General features: G+C 43.9%; 1 protein-coding gene across 4 annotated transcripts in view; it reads right to left on the bottom strand.

Annotated features, from left to right (window-relative positions):
- GXYLT1 (glucoside xylosyltransferase 1) overlaps positions 1–24,111 on the bottom strand; it is a 128,240-nt gene that overhangs the window by 39,269 nt on the left and 64,860 nt on the right. For all 4 annotated transcript variants that reach the window (XM_078674297.1, XM_078674296.1, XM_078674295.1 and 1 more), the window contains one exon: positions 14,889–15,063. In XM_078674297.1, coding sequence (XP_078530423.1) covers positions 14,889–15,063 — 175 coding nt within the window. The remainder of the gene's footprint in view (positions 1–14,888; positions 15,064–24,111) is intronic.

Raw genomic sequence — 24,111 nt, 5'->3', positions numbered from 1 at the left:
TGGAAACACAATGGAGTCTCTGAGGGTGTGTCTGTTCCAGAAGAGGAATAGGACTGGAATGAGGCTGTACAGTGACTGGATGCACTTCTGTGATTTTATAGCGCAGCATCTGTTGAGATCACGCAGACAGCGGTTCAGGGTCAGATATCACAACCAGTAATCCCTGTGAGGTGCGCGTGCGCACCCATGCTATTCCTAACTGCACAGTGACTTGTGTGAAACATGCGCAAACTTCACTGGACATCGGAGACCATTTTTGCGCCACTACTTTTAAAACGCAAGTGGCGTGTAAATTGTCACTTGCTTGTTGAGGGGGAGCAGCAGCGATCTAGGTGGAGCAGAAAGTAAGCTATCCTGTTACACAGCAAGGAGCACTGTTGACACAAAGGAGAAGGAAAATGTGCTTTATCTAGGATCACAGCATGCTGGGTAAACTGGCATGCCACAATTACAGACAGCTTATGTTTCCACAATCAGGAATTTAGCCACTCAGTTGGTATCCTGCCTTCATTGCCTGAACCAAAAAAAGGCACCCCCGCTTTTGGACTGCAGGTAGACCCAACACGTGTACCCTCAAACTCACCACTCTCCATAACATTTGCCAGAGTGGGAATACCATCATTTATTTTAATTCTGGAATATGCGCACTTTCAAATTGCCTTTTTGAGGGCAACAATTCAGGAGGCACCAGAATGGAATTTACCCTTGAAAATGTAATTTAGCGCTTTTTTAACTGGACCATTATTTTCTGTGTTAAGAGTTTTTTTCACTAATGCAACAATTTGCTGCCACCTTGTGGTTATTATCAAACTTCTTTTCGTGAGCAGGCAGTGGCCAAGGAGAAAAGCGTTTGCAAAGCCATTAGGTCTTGGTTTTTGAACCTTTTGACCTTTTGACCTTGCTAAGGATTTTTAGCCATGATGTACAGCATCCCGATGCTTTGCAACATGTCTAAAGACAAGCATTTGCAGTGCAATAGCTCTTGCATTTACGCGAAAAAATGCGGTTCATTTTTGTTTTCGGTTTTAAAACATAGCGGAAAGGCATTGTCAATAGCTTAAACTTGCGTAAATGCGAGACCTATTTCATCGCAAATGCCCGTTATTAGAATGTCACTCCAGCAGGCCCTAGTACTCATTTACTTTGCCAAATTAAATGCTTGTTTGCAGGGTTCTCTGCACAGTGGAATAAGACTTCAGATGGGAGTATACTGAATTTGTATGCTTACACTCAAACAAACAAGGACCAGCCGAGCTAGCAAGTGCTAGTGCCACAGTGAGTGTATAATTGTGTCTCCAAAGTGCGTAGTGTTATTTAAATGACACGGACATGGTATAATTATCAAATACTAAAGACCACGGCTGGCACACAGCGATCTCTGTTTTATTCAGCCCCTTACTTTGGACACCAGACTGAACTAATCCCTGATGCCCACGGGGTAAACATTCATATTACCCACGTGCTCACTCCCCTTAAACGTAGTGGGCAAGTCCACTAGACCCACAACACAACAGTGAGAGCCAGCAGAGACCATTTCAAGACAACAGACAGCTGGCGCTCTATTTAGATAGTGAAGATAATGCTTGCTATGCAGCCATGACAAGCACTGCATGACAATTTCACAACTAGCAGTGAAACGAAGAGAAAGATTAACAAGCACATCCCGATCTGCAGAGGCAAACATGAAGGAAATCATGCCTTTGAGCCGTGCGCTGGGGCGTCTGAGGCGTGAAAGAAGCCACGCCCCAGTGCCACCCCTGTACCCGTTGCAGAGCCAGCGGCCACACTCTGCAGGTAAACAAGAGTAAACAAATAGAAGAAAAACAAGCATTTACAATGCAATGGTCTCGGCATTATTAAAGGTAGAGAGAGCTATTGGCATTGCTCATGACATTTTTTTTCATTTTTTTTAAAAACATAAATAAATGGTATTGTCATTTACAATGGCAATAGGTGAGCATTAGAGAGTATTCGCGGACACAGAGCACACACAGAGCCGCGCACACACACACACACAGACAGACAGAGCCACGCACACACAGACAGAGCCACGCACACACACAGACAGAGCCACACACAGACAGAGCCACGCACACACACAGACAGAGCCACGCACACACACAGACAGACAGAGCCACGCACACACACAGACAGAGCCACGCACACACACAGACAGAGCCACGCACACAGACAGAGCCACTCACACAGACAGAGCCACGCACACACAGACAGACAGAGCCACGCACACAGAGACAGAGCCACGCACACACACACAGACAGAGCCACGCACACACACACAGCCACAGCCACGCACGCACACACAGCCACGGCCACACACACAGCCACAACCCCGCACACAGAGCCCCCCCACACACACAGAGCCACACACAGAGCCACACACAGAGCCACACACATAGAGCCACCCCCAAACACAGACACACACAGAGTCCCACACACACACACACACACAGCACCTGCTTCCCATGACCATAAAACAAGCAGACCGCAGCTTTTGTTTTTATTAAAATAAAAATCTGTTATTTGTGTAGCGCTTTCACAAAAGTGCTTTACGTCGAATGCGGAAAGGAACATGAGTGGTGCCAATGCACTCGCAACCATGGAACATATGCAACAGGGAGGCTAAGTCTAAGGGGGCGTAAAATGCAAGTTTGAGAGCAGCGTGATCTGCGTTACATAAATTACTCTCTTACAAGGGGGCTAGATAAACCCACAAGATAATCCTCTCCACGTGCTTAGTGAATTTTCTTTGAAAACACGGACATTTGTAGCCTATAATTACATAAAACATCCAAGGTTAAAAACCCGGACTGCCCCGGCTAATCACAGACGCCTGGCCACCCTGCAGTGATAAAATTAACACAGCCCACCAGACTTGTAAAGCAGATTTGGGAAACCTTTTGTCTGCAGGACGACGCACACATCGACGCAGAGAGCGTGGCACTGCCAGCCAGCCGGGTGCAGCCAGGGTAACTTCCATGCCAGCACATGAGACGCTGATGTCAGGAGGTGGGCGGTGGAAGTAGGCATGGGCAGGAAAGTACCGTGGCAAGTAAGAAGAAAGGTCATTCTTCTATGCCCTGACTAGGGATATGATGACAAAGACAGAAGACAGAGTTACTTCCCAGCTTCTCCACCTCATAAAAGAGATGTACATACTAAGGTGGCATTGCATTGCCCAAGAAATATGGCAAAGACCAGGGTTGGACTGGCCTAGAGGGCAACCAGGCAGTGTCCAAATGGGTTGGTCTGACATTAGTTTGTGGGCCGGTTTTCTAGAAGTTCATGGCCCTATTTTATGGCTGGATTGGTTGGTTTTTACTGTTCATTTTCCTGATATTACCACGAGCATTGTCTGGAGCAAACTAAAATGTATGCATTCTCTCAAACCTTGCAAAACATGTATACAGTTTGTCTTTACAAGAACAATAATTGACTGATTTGCACAAGTGGGTCACTTTTTAACTATCTGGTTCGCTAATGGGGGACACTTATCTTGGTGCCCAGGCTTATTTTGTATCCCAGTCCGACCCTGGCAAAGATGGCAGGACATTTTTTCTTAGTGGTAGCCAGGTTTGTTTGGAAATTAGCTCTCCCCAATTTTAGTGTGACACACAGACGAAATTTATTTTGATATATTCTTGCAGACGGAGCTTACTGGGTGGTTCTGGGCGCTCTAGTTTGTATAAATAAATTACTAAAATTGTACTGTAACTAGGACAGCATAAATGAGAAAATAAAGATGTTAAGTGTCAAGTGTCAAATCATGTTTTTTATCCGAGGGACTAGGGAGTGTGATCCAATTAAATCAACCAGAGGTAGTGTCTAAGGACTAGCAACGAAAAACAAAGGTTGCAGACCTGCAGAATAAAATTCTCGTTTCAAGCAGTGTGATGTAGTCAGTGTATGAAGAGTAGAAAGGCAGCTGGAGCCGGCGTTAAAGAGGATTCTGTGCACGTGGAAATGCCTGCAGATTGCTCTGGGAATTAAAATGATGACCGAGCGTGCATTAACATGGGGACAGAAAAAGTTGGGAGAGAGCTCTGAATATTTATCTGGTGAGTGACACCTCACATGGAGTACAAAGGCGAATATAGAGTTCTCTATAGCATGAATCAGATGTTTACCTGGTGATTAAAACATAGCCGCTGCGTATCGGTAAGTTCTTATCTTATTCATTTTCCTGTTAGATCTACAACTTTATAGCAGGGCGTATGGAGGGCTCGATACTAGCCGGGAATTTGAGATGTTGGTGATAACAAAGGTCTGCAAGAGGAAAAAGAAACAGAACGCATATAAACTACAGAGCAGACGGCTTGAATGAAACTCCGACTCATGGGGAGAACAGGAGAAATGTAATTACCTGCGGGGCAAGGGATGCCTTGTAATAATTATAACGTCACACAGCTGATGTGGGGCCGTGGAATATCAGCGGTGGTAGTGCCTTAGTTCTGTGAGAACGAAAAAATGCATAACACTGTAAACTAGCAGCCGCCAATAGGCATTGAAAACCGGCGTGGAAGCGCTAAATGGCCGGGTTACCTGGGGCTGTAAATACCTCCTAGAGAACTCGCACTTCATGATGCTGTTGCAGGGCTGCAGTCTGCTCAATAGACAAGCAAAACAAACAAGTGGGGAGTAAGTTAGAGGGGGTGAGGTAATGTTTGGGGATATATGGAGCATCGCGGGACCGGCAACGAACGCCTCCAGAGCTTTAAAGGGAGATCACGGTGAACGGGTGGCGGGAGAACTACGCAGCACGTACCGGCGGAGAGGGCCGTGCTGACGGCGCTGAGCTGGCCCTCCGGGGCTTCGGGCAGCATGCTGGCGGTATGTATGTGCGAGATGCGATGGGTCCTGCAGCTACCACCTCTCCGACCGAGCCGCAGGTCACTTCCTGGCGCTGCTGCTTCCTCCGCCGGGCCCGGTGTCACAGCGTCAGAGGTCCGGGCGGGGCCAGCGGTTGCTGCACTCAGGGCCCGCCTGTCTTCCACACACACAGCCCATAGAGCTGTATGCCGGCACGACAGGCGCCATCTGCCAGTGACAAGCATACAGAAACGGCCCGTGCATTTCCCCTCCTGAAATAGATGTAAATCAAGCCTATAACGAAATCAGTTATAAAACGCCCAGAATGGCATGACGGAAAAAAGGGGCGGGACTTAAAAAAAGAGCCAGAAACGCCCATGAATCGCGTCAAGGCGGGGAAAAGAGTAACAGACACCCATCTCTTCCAATGGCTAGCCTCCATTTATGGAGCTAGCCAATGGAAGAGAGAGGCGGAATAAAGCCCCACTTTGAAGTCATAAAATCTCGGGCTCCGCCCACACTGCTTACGCAGTGTGACGCTAGGCCCGAGACCTAAAAACAGTGGGCTGCCTTTTTTTCTATTTGTTTACTTTTGCTACAATCTCGGCAGGCACCCGCGCTTTACCTTTGCCGCCATTGCTGCAAAAGTAAAGAAATAAATATTTTTTCTATTTCTTTACTTTTCTAACAATCGCTGCACCCACGCTTTACCTTTAACCATGTTAAAATAAAGCATGGGTGCTGCGATTGTAGCACAAGTAAACAAATTGAAACAAAATGTATTTCTTTACTTTTTCAACAATCGTGGCACCCCGCTTTAGCTTAACATGGCTAAAGGTAAAGCGCTTGTGCCGCCAAACTGAAAAAAAGTAAATAAATACCAAAAAAGAAAATAAATAAATAAAGCAGTAGACAATAAAGAAAAACAACCGCTGTGCTATAACGCGGCGCCCATGCTTTCTTAAGTTATGTACATGGTGCCCATGAAGTGTGAGCGCCCTTGCAAAAGCAGAATGAACGCGGCGCCCGTGCTTATTTAAGTTATGTACATGGCGCCCGTGAAGCGCGAGCACACTTGTGAAAGCAGAATGAACATAAAAGAGGGCTTACCCACTAATAAAGGAGATAGTGTAACGCCGCAAGTAAAAGATCCAGTTCGATGGGCCGTCCCAAAAGGAGACAGGGCGGTCACAGGGAGGGACTAATGAGCCTTATTTTTTAATCGAAAGCCAGCGATTAGCATGGACGATGACGCAAGCCAATGAAAACAAGGGGTGGGGCTTCCACTCCACTTCTAAAACCTACCCTACTACAATATGCCTCACATAGTGAGCAGTGCATGCACGCTGCAATGCTAGACAAAACCTAAAAAGCAAAATGTGCTGTGACACTGTGGTTCTGTCATTTTGCAAACATGCTCACCATGCATGGGAGCGTCTACAAACAGATATGAAATTTTTTTATTTACCGAGTTAGATCAGTAAATTACAAAATAAGTAGCACAACAGTTTCTTGGTTTTTTTGGGGAAGCACAGGAGGTTGGGGGAACGACATGTAGTGTGCAGGCAGGGGGACAACAAGAAGGGCTCAGGTAGGGGAACCACTACCACAAAGAGGGCAGGGTAGGACAGAGAAGCAACACACGAGGGAAAAGGAGGGTCGGTGGAGCAACACGACACAGAGGGTGTGGATTGGAAAGAGAAGCAAAGAGTAAGAGAGGAGGGCAAGCTTGCAGGAAATAAACAGAAGGCAGGGTTTGGAGGGAAAGAAATGTGGAGTGGGTAGGAGAGAAGCATATGGGCAGGGAGAAGCCCCCAGGCAAAAAAGCAAGGAAGGTGACAATTACTTTTACCTTTCTTCACATGTAAAAAAGAAATGTCATGGGAGCGTTTGGGACCCTTTTGTATCTTCACAGCACAGCATAACGCCTATATCAAGTGGGTGTACGTTTAGCGCAAATAGACCCCTTCGTCTTCAAGAGTCAACAAGTGTGTAGCATTGCTACACCTGGAGAAAAGTACCTGGTCCAGAGTGTCAAGTCCAAATATGGCGACAATTCTCTCCATTACTCAAGGGGAAAGGCAGAAATCAGGGTCAGATTGGGAAGGCAGGCATTGGGCGATAGACTGGTTTCTTGGGGTGGCCTGTGGTCTGTTTCATTCAGGACCTCTGTTAACCGGCCCTTAGCATAATCTTCATTGATTGATTTTGCGTGTGAGAAAGTGTCACTCATAGTCGTTGAACGGTCACTCATAATTATACTCAAATTATGAAAATGTCATACACAACACTCTGAAACCTTGGTTGCTATCGGCAAGTGGTTCCTGTACATGCTGCATTTCTTTCAATATTAGGAGCGCAGATACAGGGGCTTGTGGGGCTTTTTAAATGCATTAGTGATCATGAAAGAGGCGTCATGATTTGAGATGGCGCTGTTATCTCGCTTTCAAGATTACTAATATCTCTTGTCTCCTTTGGGCCTCTTTGCCGGTGAGTTGTTGATTTGCTGTGGAAGTTACTCGCCACTGAGCGACCCTCCATGAGATTAATTAATCTCAGTTTCTATTCAGGGAGATTTTGCAAGTTTATTTTAGGTTTTGAAATCACCGGATGCTGCGTTCCTTGCCTCAAGCAACTTCCAGACAACAGTATACATGTCAAAATAACTCCAGTGACTAATGTTCTTCCTGGAGAAAGATTTTTTTTTTGTCTAGCTGAGGTTTTGCCCGATCATTCAGTAGCACAAAGGGTTAATATGCCTGCTGCAAAGAACATGTACCATGCAGATCACCAAGTACATATAATGTAAATAGGTCAGTGCGTTTCTGTTTTTCTAAGAGACATCCTTTTGTTACTTGCAGTTTATAATTTAAAATCCTGACATCGAACAGGGATCTAATAACTGCCATCAAAGAACGGCATGTACACTCCAAAACATAGCTTAGAGCATAGATTAATGTTGCAAAAAGGATTCATTTGGGTAGCAATCGATTCCTATTATTAAAGAAAACACCTAACTATGATGTTCCGTTTTCAATTCTTAGTTTGTGCTTCTCCAGATCAAGCACTCTTAAACTATATTGCCTAGCAGTATGGATGACAAATCACTCCTACACCTTGTAGAACTCTGGCATATGTTACATTTCATATACGCTGATTTACAGTGTATGATTGATTGTCTTTGTGAAATATGTGCGTGACGCAAAGTGCTCTAAAACCCTACATTGGTATGAGTGGCGCTATATAAATAATTAAATGCATCTGAAAGAGAGTGGTTATTAAGACTTGAGGGGTACTGTTTAAGGGTCATCGTGAGGGAATCCGTGGTGGAGGCGGTCACTACCTCCACCTTGGGTGGAGGGGCGCCAACACACATTGTCACACCGGGCGCGACTAGCGCTAAAGCTGGCGAAGCAAATAAATGGAAATGCTGACTCAGATAAAATACGAAAAACATGAATTATATGCACATTTACAGTGCCTTAACAAGCCAAACATTACTAACCATTACAACGGATTTACAACCAAATACATATAAAAGAATGATTAAACGCACTAAACTACCTATGGTCATACTCACGCAGACTCAGGTCTGAGACAGAATCCTCGAGAACCTCATGTGAAGATACCCAAATGCGCAGCTCTGTGCAAATGTCTGGAAACAAACCATTGTGGGAGGCATGCAGTCAGCGAGTCTACTCAAAGGGACTGGATTCAAGTCTGTGATCTTCTACTCTACGGCAACGGTAACTGACCCGCGGGAGCAAACTACAGAGGTATCAGGGTGATCAGAGTAGGAAACGAAACTCCACGCACTGCACCCCTTCCAGCCCAAAAAAAGACATTTTCGTGGCTCGAAAGGTTAATTTAAACTTAGCTAGAAACATTGGAGAAAATCTCAGACCAGTACCTAACTCAGATATTCGTAGGTACAAGTTTAAAAGGAAAAAGGACTGTCAAAAGGCTAAGGAAAATGCTGAACCGAACAAAAGTGGCCTTGAGTCTCGCTATCCGAACCTGAGAAGCTGAAATGTGGCTAATACAGAGGTAAAGAAAGAGCATTCTAAACGGAGGGCCAAATAAAAGTTGCTCTCATCCTTTGGAAGCGGCAAAGCGAGTTATTTTCGCCTGAGATATATAGTGGTTGGAATCTGCGGAATCGTAGTATGTGGATCTGGCACCATCTTGTGGCAAATTGGCATACCAGATTTGTGAGCGAATGATTTTCCTAGTTCCAAAATATCCGAACATAAAAAATACACGTACCAATGGTGTTTGTCTGATGATACCCTATTATATAATATGAAAATAACAAGCCATCCATTTATATCTACATCTGTAGATGTGACCGTTTTCAGGCACAAAGAGCCATCATTACGAGTCTAGTGTGTTGTACATGTTCATACTTAAGGTGCTAAAAGTCCATCACTCAGCCATATACATATATTCACAGTTTGCTAAAGTGCCCCTCTCAACTAGTAATTCACGGTACAGAACTAGACCAGCTGCTTGTAATATGTTTCATTAGGTGTGTGTATGTTATGGAAGTGGCCAAATCACAAGTTTGCACTCTTTGTAAAGAAGTGTAAATGGGTATTACCGGAGAAAAAGCTTTGCATGGCCACAGATTTCTCTTGAAACATTTTTCCCTGTCGTGAATCAGCAAGCAGGATATTTAAAGTGCACAATAGCATTTCCAAGTTCTAGTGTTCTGTTTATGGAAGGAACCATGAGAATCTCTAGCCGACAGCAAATGAATTGCGCTATTGTGTTTTGATGTGTGTTTGGGTTAGCATTGCTCACCAGAGAAGAGACTGATAGCCTTCAGTTTGAGCCTTTCTTTGCAGGGCCACGGAACAATTGTTAACAAGGGAGTGTAGAAATGGAGAGTTAGAAATCTAGCTGAAACATTTCCAGAAAACAACTACTGGAAGATAGATGGAATATACCTCGAGGAAGTCATAATCTACTGACACTGCCTTAAAATGTCACAAGAAGGATGACCTGCTATCTGTTGGGAGTACCCACAAGCCAATCTCCCCACTGTTGACTGTAGCTTGCCATTGGTCGAGAAGAATCCGGGAAAACCGAAAAAGAGACCATTAGCAAGTTATTAAAAATGGTTCTTTTCTGATTGGGTAGCATCTGACAGTTACAGCTTTTGGGTTTTATTTTGTTATTTTTTTGGCATTTAAAAACCAACGGTAGTTGATTCGCCCGGCGCTCTGCCTCGGTTTTCTGCAAGATAGGTGAATTATCCGTTTAATGTGCAAAGCTGAGAAGAAACAGTAAGTACATCAACATTTAGAAGCTTTCAGGCAAGGTATTCTGCTTTTTAAGGACTAATAATGCTAACAAGACCCTCATTTCGGCTATCATGGTAATCCTGTGTGGGTTGCAAAGTGAAGTTTGTGCTCACATCAAGATCGACATGATATTTACAGTATCATGCGAATTTTGGAGAGTTAAAAACACCAAATCCCAATCTTATTCCCCATGAACTCGCAATAGGTGTTATTTATCGCACCCGATAAATAATGTACCCTGTGGTACCTGTATTTATAAGGGGTGATAAATAACAACTTAATTCATAATCAGGCCCTGAGTGGGCATCTAAATTTACTAAGTGCGGTATTATAGCAGAATAGGGTTCCCGACTGAATTCTTTTCACATTACTGTACCAAGTTGGCAAGTCGGTTCCTGAAGGTGTATGAGGCAGCGGTGGCAAACGGGACCATACTGACTTCCATAAGAAAAGCAGTCATTGTCCTTCCTAAACAGGGGCGTGACCCTGTGAACATGAAGTCCTCCCGCCTTCTGTCCTTCTTAAACCTAGACTACAAGGTCATTGGCAAAGTCCTTACCAATCACCTGACTACGGTGGTCTCCTCTCTAGTGCACTCCGCTCCAAACGGTTTTATACCTGGGTGCAACACGTTCATTAATCTACAGCAGTTGTTCCACACTATGGACTGGGCGAGGGGTGCGGGGACAGCGTGTTGAGCCCCCTTCCTTGATGTATGGGGTTCGGGCAGCCCTTACTTAAATGAGTGGCACTGCTGTACACTAGACAGGTTGCCCGGGTTGAGACTCCGTGATTTCGAACCGGACTCCATTTTGTTTGAGTTGTACGTGACTCCATTTTTGTGTTGCCCTCACGTAGGCCGTGGAGGTAACCGAACGAACAAAGTTGCATGCGCCTCATTGTTCATGTATGCATTAACAGGCCCTTTTCTGACATGTGATTGAATTGCAAAGACGCTGACCCCGTCACCTGAAACTGACCCTTTCACGAAGCCAATTTCTCTGGCTGATCGTTGTCTAAAATTGCCAATCAATCTTCAGGATATCGTTAACTTTTAGTTTCTTGCACATATCTTATCCTACTCAACATCTGAATTACTTCTTTCCTTATGACTTTTCATTACATGGGTAGTGCTTTCAATTATGGGTTTGTCCGGCTTGTGGAAATTGAATTTGGGACATTCCTAATATTTAACTTTTGGGTTGGGTTACTGTAAATTGGGTTTTTGTTAATGTGATACTTAGTTAGAAAATGTGTCTTATTGGTTAGAATTTTGCGCAGTGGGTGTACATTTGTAATGAGAATATGGTGTATAAAAAGTGATGTCTTGCTCTATGAAATTGAGCAGTTTCCTGAGTTGTACACCGTGTTGTATTGCTTGGTTTACTGTTACTAGCTGCAGCTAATAAATTTGATCTTTGACGCCACCTAGAAGTATTCCGTGTCTCTGTATTCCAAGACAGGAGAATCCGAAGACTTCGGGTGTGTCCCTGGCACCGCTGAGTCCTAAGAAAACCCGGTTCTTCAGTGTACGCACAGGAGAAGTGATATCAGACCACTTCCCAGTGGCTAAAGGCAGGGCGGTCCCCTGTCTCCATTGTTGTTCGCCCTGGCGATGGAACCCTTAACATGCATGATACAAGACCGTGCACCACAGAGGGGCCTTGTGAAACTAGGACGCCCTCAGATTATATGTCTATATGAAGATGACCTATTGATTTACCTAAAGGCAGCCCGCACTGTATTACTAAGAGCTATGGCAGTTAGACGATTTTGGGCTGATGTCGGACTCCATATTAACTCGGTAAGTCCTGCCTTATCCCTGTGTCTACAATACCCGATGACCAGAGAGAGGCACTACCCCGCACAGATTCAACCTGGAAGTTTGATTCCATCAAGTATTTTGGGGTACAAATTACTATGAGGCACATGCCGTCATGGAAGGAAATCTGATGAAAGCGGTAGCCTTCACCAAAATGTTGGTTTTACCCAGATTATTATATTTCTTTGGGATCTTGCGATTATACGGAAGGCATTCTTTAAGGATCTCATGGGTTTAATAGGGGGTACCGGCCAACAGCTGGTGGCACTTAAACTATTTGGTCCCCCGAAGGAGGGCAATCTTAGTGCCCCTGACCACAAACTATACTATGCAGTGGCCCAACTACAGTGGACGATAAGATGGCTAGTAGGTGCATCATCAGTCATATGTGCAGGGATTCTAGACGAGCTAGCAGGACAATCCCTTTTGAACAGGCTCTGAGACACTAGTCCCCCAGGAAGCTCGTACTGTGTGCTATTGCAAACAGCCCTCCATGTCTGTACACGGTACGTACGTCTGCGGGGGTCATGCTCGACGCCAGATGCACTCAGTTTACCAATCTGGACAATGCCTGAATGTGCAGGATTGAATGACACGTATTGCACGAGGGACAGGGAGGAAGCGGGGATCGAGTCCTGAGGAAAAGTGGTGACTGAGGAGGGATTCTGTACTTTTGAAGCCCTGTCATTTCATCACGGGCTGGGATCGGACCAGTTCCTACTGTATTCAGCATTAAGGGATGTAATGAGAAGGACACGGGGTCTGACAGGGTACGGCTTCTTCTGGGGGTGACGTCAGCGGTGAGTCTGACAGGGTAAGGCCTCTTATGGGGGTGCCATTAGCAGCAGTTCTGACAGGGGGGGAACACTACCAAGGCCATCACGTGCCAATCCTCTGCACTGCTGCAGCGCCCTAATTGAGTGCCTACAGGACTACGGGACTTGATGGAACTTGGCGCTTGGAGCAGGCTTCCCCACCAAGCAGTGGGACTGATGCCATTAAGTGGTTAGACAGGTGGCATGCAAAACGCGGTTTCACCTTATTCAATTTCAATATCTACATCATGCATATCTCACCCCACAGAGGATTGATAGTATATTGCCGGGTGCACCTGACATGTGTCCCCGATGCGCCGCGGCAGAGGCAGATTTTCCTCACATGGTATGGTGTGTGTGGGTGTGGGTTACGCCGGCTGATTCGAAGGTCACGAGCTGTTGGTGCCCGTTAGAGCTTGTCCGATGTCTACTCAATGTGGGGCATATTACCAGAAGAGAGAAGGGTTTGTTGTGATCCCAAATTCTAGCACTAATTTTGGGTAAACCATTGTCTGGAAATCTGTAGCGCGGCACCTGCACTGAAATGATGGCTGACAGACATGCAAAAATGGGCGCTGGCTGAACTAGCGGTCCACAGATGATTACGCATGAGAGGAGAGGTGGTGGACTCATTAGAAAGCTGGGACACCTATTTTGAGACGATAGAGGCGTGCACAGAAGGCCACCCAACTTGAGGGCATTATCACTGACCCTACCCAGGTAGAGAGGGCGGGGACATCACCTGGCTTAAGAGAGGGGATCACCTGGTCCATTGGCTTTGGGACAAACCAATCAATGCGTGAAAGCCACATGAGGCCCACGAGCGACACAGATTATGGGGTAGGCTGAGATTCTTCACAAAGATACACACACACGATCTGGGGGAGGGGCAGATACACAGTTGAATTTTAGCCGTATTATTATGTTCATCATGAGATCTACAAGTACTTGTAACGTTTGCCCTCTCATTGGAGAGATGCTATTTTCGCTTGATATTGGCAATGACTTTGTGTCATCTTGAAAGAGCCTGATGGCTCTCCCGGGACAGCGGATCTATGTAGGAGAGTACACAAACCATGCATGCTATATGAGAAGGTGATACAGACAAATGTGTTATGTAATATACCTGACTCCTACTGCCCATATCGAGTGTTATTACTGTACACTAGATGTGGTTCTGTTAACTTTGGAAATGAAAAGGCAATAAAGAATAAAATAAAGAAATTATAGCAAGAAATAACGGACAACTAGTATCGAGGAATGAGGAACCATGTGTTATGGGGAATGGATCTGCACTGCCATGTCCAGTTTTTCAACACATGCCGGCAGGTTATTAACCCCTCCCATGCTCATGACAAGCTCAGCTCATCATGACCGTTAGCCCGCTCCCACGTGGGGTTAATTAATTCCCCTGCTGTGCGAGCGTTCTACACAAACCGGTGTGGCCGTGACGAGCTCAGCTCGTCATGAGCACACGAGCACCGTGGCTCATGACGAGCTGGGCTTGTCATGAGCATGGGGGCGCTGTGCGCACCCCCCTCCCCCCAGCACAGCAGGGGAATCAGCCCCGCAGTGAAGGGGTTAACAATGATACGGGTGAATTAATTTTTACTAGATGGAGTGTTAACAATGTGCTGGTATCCAATCTACTATTTTATGTACCCCCACCTTGATGAAACTCCACTGGCTTCCCTTGCCAACTTGCACCATCCTCACAACAAACATTATTATTTACAAAGCCAATCACAACCGGCACACTCGATTATCTTGCAGAAAGGTTTCTCTTCTCTGGTGGTTCTCAGCACATCCGCAGCCAAAAACCATCAGACTGCAGTCTCAGAAGTGTAAAAAAGAAAAAAACAAGACAACAGGCTTTTTTGATCTATGCACCCAGGATCTGGAACAACATCCCCGTATCCATTACAACCGCTCCAGCGTTGCGCCAAGACTCACTTCTTTAAGAACACAAAATCAAAGAACATTAATCGTTCACAACTCAGCTTCCTCTATACTTTTGGCTTTAACCATGTACAGCACTTTGTTGCCTTCTGGCAAGGTTAGCGCTATAGTAATACCATATACAGATATATATATATATATATATATACATGCACTTACGATTTCTTTGAAACCAGCGTGCAGTTGGTCCTCTGCAAAAATGTGAAAGTGAAGTAGTGTTTTACTAAAGATAATTGCAGACTTCAGCATTGTAACAGTCTCCTCCAAACGCTCTCCACAGGCCACCACAGCTAGATGCATAGCTTCGGCAGGCTGAACTTTGGTAACATTGTACCTGTAGAAGTGAAAAAACACGGTAAAGAGATAAGTTACTTTAAAATCAAATGTCAGACTTTACAGCATGATTTCAAGGTTTGCTGCAAACGCAACGAAAGTGAAAGAGCACAGTGTACAATGACATAAGCACCATACTGGATCTATGCCATTTACATAGGAGCCTGGAATCCCTGTATAAAATCCTGTCTCTAATCTCCTTATTACAGTGGACTTGTGACGTCTCAAGTCACTTGCAATAATGAACTGGAATACCTGCTCAACTGTAATAAGCTATTACAGTTGCCAGCAGCCAGAGGGAAAGGCAGGTCACAGAACATAATTGTATCTCAGTCTCAACAACAAAAACAAGAACAGTTTTTTTGTTCTTCTAATCCGTTTTTAAATGAACAGTGATAAACAGAAAGGAGATATTTAGAGCAGCGCGTTTATTTTTCTCACAGTATTGCTAACGGCAGGAAAGGTACAATCTCTGTATCTTTTAATACATTGTCAACTGAAGCATTTTTTTTTAAAGTTGACTTGCATTACATTTTTCTAAATCTGACTTACATTCAACTGATTCTAATATTATTAGGGTGGAACATCTCCAGCTCATTTTGGTCACGTCCTTAATTAAATATCTGCTAATACATATACAATAATTTGTTCATATTTAAAGTTGCCATGCAGGCTGTATAGTGGGCTAGAAGGTCTGAGGCAGTCGATACAATTTTTCATCCTAATGACAGACAGCATAACCTTAGAGAAAATGTCGTTAGTTTCCGAATTCTTATATGGACTTACAATATATACTTAACCCACATAAAAACACATGGCTAGATCGTTACTGACGAAACTGTTCTGGTTTTGGATGTTTGTAACATATGTATTTCATGTTTGTGTAGCGCGGCTAAAGTGAGGGGCGGCTCGTAGTGCTGGGATTTTAGCTCTGCTACGTGGCATGCACCAAACTGGACTCACACCGATGTCTTTCCACTGAGTTGTCTAAATGGAAAGTCTGAAATACAACCATCTTGGCGTGGTAACATTCCTCAGACACATGGCGGTCAAAGACAGATAGTACACTGGCTGAATAAATAAAAGCATTGAGACTCACCGGGGGTGAAATAACCTTTCCAAAATACATCACTACCCCAAAACATCTGGCTGACACTGCATTTAGTAACTGGAGAGTGGTAAGCACTGTCTAACCCTTTTCTAGAGTACACGCTTTTTACTACAGAATCAACGCATGAAGGAGTTAGCATTTTCCAAATAAGGGCTGCCCTAGACCCATATGTCCCCATAGTGGGCATTCTATCAAACCACACTTCATTATCACTCACTCAGAGCAAGGTGTGCAGGAAACAAATCACTTGGATTATGCCTTAATACAGGAATTAGCTACCCAACCATCTTTCTGAAAGCGAGAATGAGCCACTGACCCGTAATGGAAGATCCCAGATGAGCAGTGCACATTTTAATGCAAAGTTGCTTGAGATGTATCCCTAAATATGTTTTACCAAACTTTTTACTTTTTTTACTCCTGAAACGAGAGTGTAGTGTCCAAGCTGCACCAACCACCCAAATGCAACGACCGTACATCTACTATGAGACTATCCAATCACCTTCAAGCTCTGAAGTTATTGTGAGAGATCCGCAATACACTAGGGAGCAAGATTGAGATGGGCCAGAAGACAGTTATTGGTCTTAGGCAAGAGGTGTATTACAGTACCATGGATAAACAGAACAAAAACACCTCCACATTACTACACATGGTAAGGGTTCTCGTATGCTGCGGCAATAGGGAGAATACGATAGGTTACTTGTTCACCCCAAGCAGTACCTATTTGGAAGTAATATTGCAGTGACTGAGAAGGTCAGTGCTTGGGACTCCACTGATGACGGAGCGTGGTGTTGTAGATACTCTCCAGGTGGGAAGCTGCATCACCAATAGATAGGCAGAGTTTGGATTAGTATTAGAAACACAAAGCTACTGATAAACATGTTAAGTCCTAAAGGCATGGGGATGATTCCAATTGTTCCTTCCTGAATGCAACTGTGTAGTGTTTGTGTAATGCGGTTAAAACCTTGGTAAATAAGAAGAAACTTAAACTTGGAAAAGGCTGTTCTTAGTTTCAGTCGGAGTTTTGCAGCTGGAATATGTTCATATTAAAATCGGTGAATAGCTGGAAGCATGCTCTTGTTTAGATTAAACACAGGGTTAGAGAACAGGAACATGAGCATTACAGAATTAGTGAAAGCAGCCCTACATAAACAGCATTCTCAGTCTTTATTTTGGCATGTGTTTTTGCCATCCATATTAGTTACACTAGTTGTGTTAGAGCAGTCGTGGGAATAAACAGTTCAGCAACTCGTTAGGTCTTGCTTGAAAGTGCAGCTGTCGCCAGACCGTATGTGATCAACTTAAAAAAGCTTTCAGTTGTACTGCAGAAAGAGGTTTGACTCCGCCCATGTTAGTGGAAAGGAGTACATGTTTAGATAGGGCAGATGTTCTGAGCTTCCACATAAATAGTTCTTGCACTCCACGGGGCTGTGATTCTTTAGTTTGTTTATCCAGCTGCCTAGCCTAGACTCACTAGTAAGCATAAATTATCAAGACTGAAATGGGATGGAGTTTACATTTTCGGAGACACATACATGGCACTGCAATGCTTAAAACGTGTCATAGCTAAGCAGTTCATTTATGCTGTTGTTTTTCTCTGGCAGTAGCAGAGTTGGGAGGAGGGCAGGCATGAGAAAAGTACTGCTGTTTTCCAGTCCCAGAAACCACCTCTGCCCTATCCAGAGTGCAACTGAGTGTTTGAGATCAGAGGCACACTGATCTGCATGCATTGGTACATACTCTAACTAGCACTGCTAGAAAGAATGGTGTTTTTTTCTTTTTTATTCCTACAAAGCCTTTAATTGTCCAAACCATTTACAACTTGCCTGGCTCCATGTCAGAAATGCAGAGGATGTGATATGTGCTCATGTTTATGAAATGCTTGAAAAATACCAGTAATTTGAAACTGTTCAAAAAACATATGGACAGTGAAATGTTTTTTCTATTACTGACATAGTAGCTGCATTAGAAAATTGTTTTCCTCCAAACACTTTTACCATTGGTACATATTACTACTTGGAGCATGTTAATGGTGTCTCCATTACACACAAATGCACTTTTGTTTAGAAAGTGGAAGGGTCGGTAGCAATCTGGGGAACTTGCTAGGGGAGGAAGAACAAAGATGTAAACGAGGGAGGGATCAACAGGGTGGCAGGGGGTATGCACATGGAAGAGAACACAAGGGCAAAGGGAGATAAACATGCGAGAGCCACAAGGAGCACTGGGCGAAGAGAAGCACACGGACAAGAGAGCGCAATATGAAGCGTGGAGAGAAGCACACGTGGGTAACTATAAAAAACAAATGCACTCTCATTCAGTGCTTTACATTAGTTCCCCAGAAGTGAGCAGTGGAAGGAAACGAGTAAAGAGAATGTGCTCCAAGGGAAGCCGAAACGTAGAATGGACAAGGCAAGCCGTAGAATAAGAACCAGACAAATGAGAGTGAAGATGAAGCCAATCAATGGTAAGCAATCGGCAGGGTTTAAGCCAGTGAAAGTTCTTGGTAAGCTGACTATATCTTTAGCAACCAGCAACCTTGCACTGTCTGCTAGGCTCGACCTAATGACTTGGAAATTACAGGTAGAAAATGACCTCCAGGTCACAGTGCTCTTCAAAATAACTCCTCTATGCATTTGTCTAAAGAACAGGTATTACGGTTCCTTATTTCCCTATGTCTTAAGTCAACTGCACCTATTACAGTGCAGTTTGTGTTACTGTGTTACTTCAAAATGCATTTTTTATTTCATGCGGTGGTTTAGTAACAAACACAGAAATGGCAATACTGAAACCATTCACCTCAACAATTGTCCCACACTCCAGATGACCTAAACACTCTGGTTGGAAAAAGTTGAATTTTATTTTTCTTTTTGAAATATTCTTTCTTTCTTATTAGTTATCTTTTTGTTGATAAACCATTGTTTATAAATTTAAACAATACAAATTAAGTGAAATTGTGGACATACACTGAAGACACAACACAGGACACAAAAAGACACACAAACGTGGTACAAATGGAATCCAAAAAAAAAAAAATATATATATATATATATATACAGTCTACAAATTATCTGTACAGCTCTTGTTCTAAGCAGATTTTTTCACATTTCAAAACAAACAATGCCTCTGAAACTTTTTTCATTATTTACATAGCCTTCTTGCTTAATAATTCAGAGGCCAATTCCAAATGGTGGACCTACTGGGCTCACTCAATAATTTCGAACTTTTTTAGTCACCAGCATTGAGTACATTACCAATTCCGAGAATGCAAATCAATTATTGCCCAGTCATCTCTTTAAAATACCTGTCACTGTTTATGAGGGAAGCTAAACTAAAGTTGAGAGGGGATGTTCACTAGAATAGTTAATGAACCTTTCCTCTTGCACTTAATAAAGCAAAATCAAGCCAGTACAGATCATAACAAGGTGGCATTTATATTAAAATATAATTATGTGACTATTGATTTTGGTATTATCAAACATGTTTATGGTCTGAAAAGTAGTTTACGTGTTTGGCAGCATTGGAAATGGTCACATTCCGTCAAGTAAAAGGGACTAAATGGTCTCAAGCTGGTCCTCGCTGTATAAATTATGAGAATATTACTGAAGGTCATGATGGTGGTGGTTTGGTAATTACAATGGGAATCCTCTCCGGTTGCAAACTTAGCAAAACCAGAATCTATTTTGCGTTCAAAGTCTTTCAATTTCTACTCCAAATAAATGCTGCAACCAATTGTGTTCAACCATTCACTTGTAAAAAGGGTAGTGCTGGACGGTTTGAAAGGTAAGTCCAAGTTGGTGGCAGACACAATCCTAAATGTCCCTACATGAAGAAGACGTTGACACCAACGTTTGCAGACCCTGGTGAAAATATGGATGTGGTGCTGTGACACCCATTTTTTAAATGGAGAAATCGGTGTTGCTTGTATAATACAACTATTAGGATGGAACTGCCTATAAATCATGAGGTATGCATTACAGGCTCCCACACATGGAAGAGTGCGGGACCTTGAAAGCGCCACAAGCAGTGGTGGGGCAGATAGCACCTTGCAGCCAAACCAGGGGTATGCAACTGCGAGTAGCAAAGTTGTAGAATGGAAACATGGTTTGACCAAATGGACGTCAAACAAGACAAAAATAGTACATTTTGTGGACAATGTGACTTGAACTTGGATCATGGAAGACAAATGGATCCCTTCCTCTTGAATTCTGACAATATATTTGATAGTGTCGTGCGGAGTATAACCAAGCAAAATAACCTGAGTGGTCCAAGCTGTAAATAGAGAACACTAAACATGTTCTAACCGATAAGCTTCAGCCTTACAATATTGCAGTAAACGATTTTTTATGATACTGTAATACTTGAAAATACATAGGGCCTGATTATGAGTTTGGCGGAGTGTGAACGGGCCGCCACGCCACCGCCCCGCTCCCACACCGGCAAACATTACCGCTGCCTGCCCTCCAGATTACGAGTTTCCTTGTTGTCTGGCGGTCGCCACGGCGGTTCCATTGCGGTGCCTATAAAAAAAAAGGCACCCATTGCAGTGCCTTTTTAATAGGCACCTCAGTGAGAACGCCAAAGGACTGCCCTCCAGACCACGAGACAACTCGTAACCTGGCATGTGGCAGGCGGTTAGGTTTGGTAGTGTGGGTGTGGGAGCGGGGTGGTGGCGGTGGCGTGGCAGCAGCTCACACACTACCAAACTCATAATCAGGCCCCAAGTCTATTGTCTAGCTTGAATTGGTCCTCCTTGCTGAAAGATTTCAAGTTCAGCTGAAAGGGTTGAGTTTCTCTTTCAGGTGGCTTATCTTCTTGATACTGATGAAGATATAGGTGACTGCGGATACATATTATGGCAAAGATGACTATGATCCAGATTATCTCATATGGCCGGAGACTCTAGAGAAGAGGTGTAAAGTTCCTTTTAGTAACATGGGAGACTCTTCTCAGGCCTCTAAAAATACAGTCTTAGATTACACGGTTGAACCTACATGATTTGATCCTATATGGATGCATCACTCTCATTGTAAAGAGTGGGCTCTTTCTGAACATGTGGCACAAAATGGTGCACTTAGAATAAAGCAGCCTTCAGACAAGGTGACTTCGAATAACTCCGATCAAAGTGCACACCTTTGTCTTGATCAAGTAACATTAGTGTCACCCCTTCAATTGACCCTAAAGTGGTTTGATTAATAGACCGAACCGGTCCTCTAACAAGGATTCAGGATTTAGTAGACAAGCAATGGCTTGAGGGCACTCAGATTGATCTGTCTACCTTATCAAATTGGGCACAAAGTGTGGTTTGCTTATTAGGAAATGCTAATGCAGCTGTGTCCTAGAAATGATGTAAAGAGTTTTCTACTTAAATTTGACCCTAAACTGGGAATTTTGGAAACTAAATACGTTGGTCAATATTCAAATGACCTCCTTTTTGGCAATTCTTTTACTAAAGAGATAATCATCAATGTGGCCACTTTTGCATCAATTGATAAGGCCCAAATTCTTTAAGAAACATTTTTCGGGCAAGGGGTTTTAGAAGGGCACACAAATGTAGGAGTCGGTTAGCTGATCTTACCTCTCAAGAGGAAATTCTCCATTCAAATGCTCCTACGCATATCAACAGAATTTTAAACAGCAGTTCTATAGTCAGAGGCAGAAGTATCAGGAGTCGAGGTTACTGCAACAGAGGAATCAAAAACCCAGGCAAAACTTTTAGATTCTTCCCATCCTCCAGCAGAAGATCGTCTAGCACTTTTTCTACCAGCCTGGCAAAACTTCACTTCAGGTTTGAGGGCTTTGCAAACAATTCAAGGTTATTTTTTTATATATCTTTACGATCATCAAGTTCAATACATATTGCCTCATCCCTTATTTTTTTATAAGGATCAGGAGCAGCTAGTGGCTCAACAAAAAGACTCTCTCCTACAGAAAAAGGAGACAAAGGTTACGTTGTTCGATCCATTCAAATTACTCAGCACTTTATTTTTAGTGCAGAAAAAAAAACATTTTCACCCAGTAATCAATCTTAGGATATTCAACAAATTTGTGGAGTACCATCATTTCATGATCGAGACGCCACCGTGTTGTGGAGGAAAGAAATAGATCAAAAAACGAGAAAAAAACGAGCGCTGAATAAAAAGAAAGAGAGGATGTTTATGGCTGATCATGCGAAAGCGCATTTAGAAAATAAGGTTCAGGAAGTTGTTGAAATGGCAGATAGGCATCATAGGGCGAAGGCGGCAAAATGTTACCCCGCTCGTTCTCCCAGGGACCTTGAGGTTGAAGGAGAAGAGGGGGACTCGTTGTTGAATGCTATTCTTGAAGGTCCACCTCCTGCCTATACTCCAGCTCCTATGTATCCCGCTCTTCCTCAAAATGATCCTTAAGATCCACCCCCAACAGTGGTGGTTGAGGCTGCCCCACCCATTGTACCACTGCCTGATCCTTTGACTCCCGTCATCCTGCCAGCACCCCTCCCTCCGACAGTTCATACCGCCCCACCTTACAGGTTATGAGCTCACTCTTTTTTCCAGTCACATTGACATTAGGAGATGTAATATTCTAAACCCAGCTACACTACTCCCTACTGAGACACAAGGGAACAATTCTGATCCTCATGACTGCATATTACGGACTGAAGAAGAAACAAAGGGTCGTGTGGACCTTCAAGACAGCAGCCCCCTAACAGACGCTGAGGGAACACTATACATAGATGGTTCATGTCTTAAAAGATCGGATGGAACTACATCTGCTGCATATGCCCTCACCACTCTAGTTATAGTAGTTGAGACAGCACAAATTCCACAGGCATCGACCCAAGCGGCTGAATTAATGGCCTTGACACGAGCTTGTGAAATCAGTTAAAACATGACTGTTAATATCTATACGGACAGTCAGTACGCCTTTGGGATGGCTCACAATTTTGGTAGACTCTGGAAAGAAAGAAATGTTCTCACCTCACATGGGACCAGAATACAGCATGGCCCCCTGATACACAGACTTCTAGATGCCTTGACATTACCTAGAAAAGTTGCAGTGATTAAATGTAAAGCCCACCAGAAAGTGACTGATGATGTAGGGCAAGGCAATGCCCTTGCAGACTAAACAGCAAGACAGACTGCTCTAAGTAAATCAGATGGAATGTTTGTGACAGGACCAGCCAGATGGGTGGTGGAAGGAGGAATGTTGGACAATACTAGTCAGAGTGTGGTCGAGATTCAATCTCATGCCACTGCAAAAGAACTGCACACATGGGAGTAACATCTGGCAGAGAAAGAGATAAGAGGGATGTTGGGTGCATATATCCGGAGGGAGGCAATGGATGTTACCAGACAGTTATGTCCCCCCAGTTGTCACTATGGCCCATGGCCCTGCCCATATCAGTGCAAAGGGAATATGCAAGTTACTAGAGCCAACATGGTATAATGAAAAAATACCCCTATATGCTGACCGAGTGGTTAAATGCAAAAGAAATTGCAAAAAACAACAGGCTTTCAGCCCTCATCAGCCAGGATAGCTTGATTCCAATAGCATGGAGAGCACGGGACTCACGTCTGAGCATACCCGTCCCACTAGGGGTGAAAAATGCAAAAACAACAGTTAACAGTGGTTAAGTCATGTATAATCTGCCTTATGCACAATCCAGGAAAAGGTACAGTTACCCCCGCTGGTGGCTTCTCCCCACCCACGTTTCCTTTTGAGGCGGCCATGCAGATGGATTATATCCACATGGTCAGGTGTGCGAATTTGAAATATGTCCTTGTAGTGGTCTGTGCCTTCAGCAGATGGGTGGAGGCCTATCCCACCAAGGATTGCACAGCTATTACAATGGCCAAAGTTTTGTTGAAAGAATACTTTCCCCGATTTGGGTTGCCCTTTTTGATTTGGAGTGACAACATTTAACAGCCAATGTGGTCCAGTTTGTGTGTTCCGGCTTAGTGT

Source organism: Lissotriton helveticus, chromosome 1_1 (assembly GCF_964261635.1).
Source record: "Lissotriton helveticus chromosome 1_1, aLisHel1.1, whole genome shotgun sequence".
NCBI lineage: Eukaryota > Metazoa > Chordata > Amphibia > Caudata > Salamandridae > Lissotriton > Lissotriton helveticus.
Note: the sequence above shows the minus strand (reverse complement) of the source record. Positions and strands in the feature narration are given on the sequence as shown.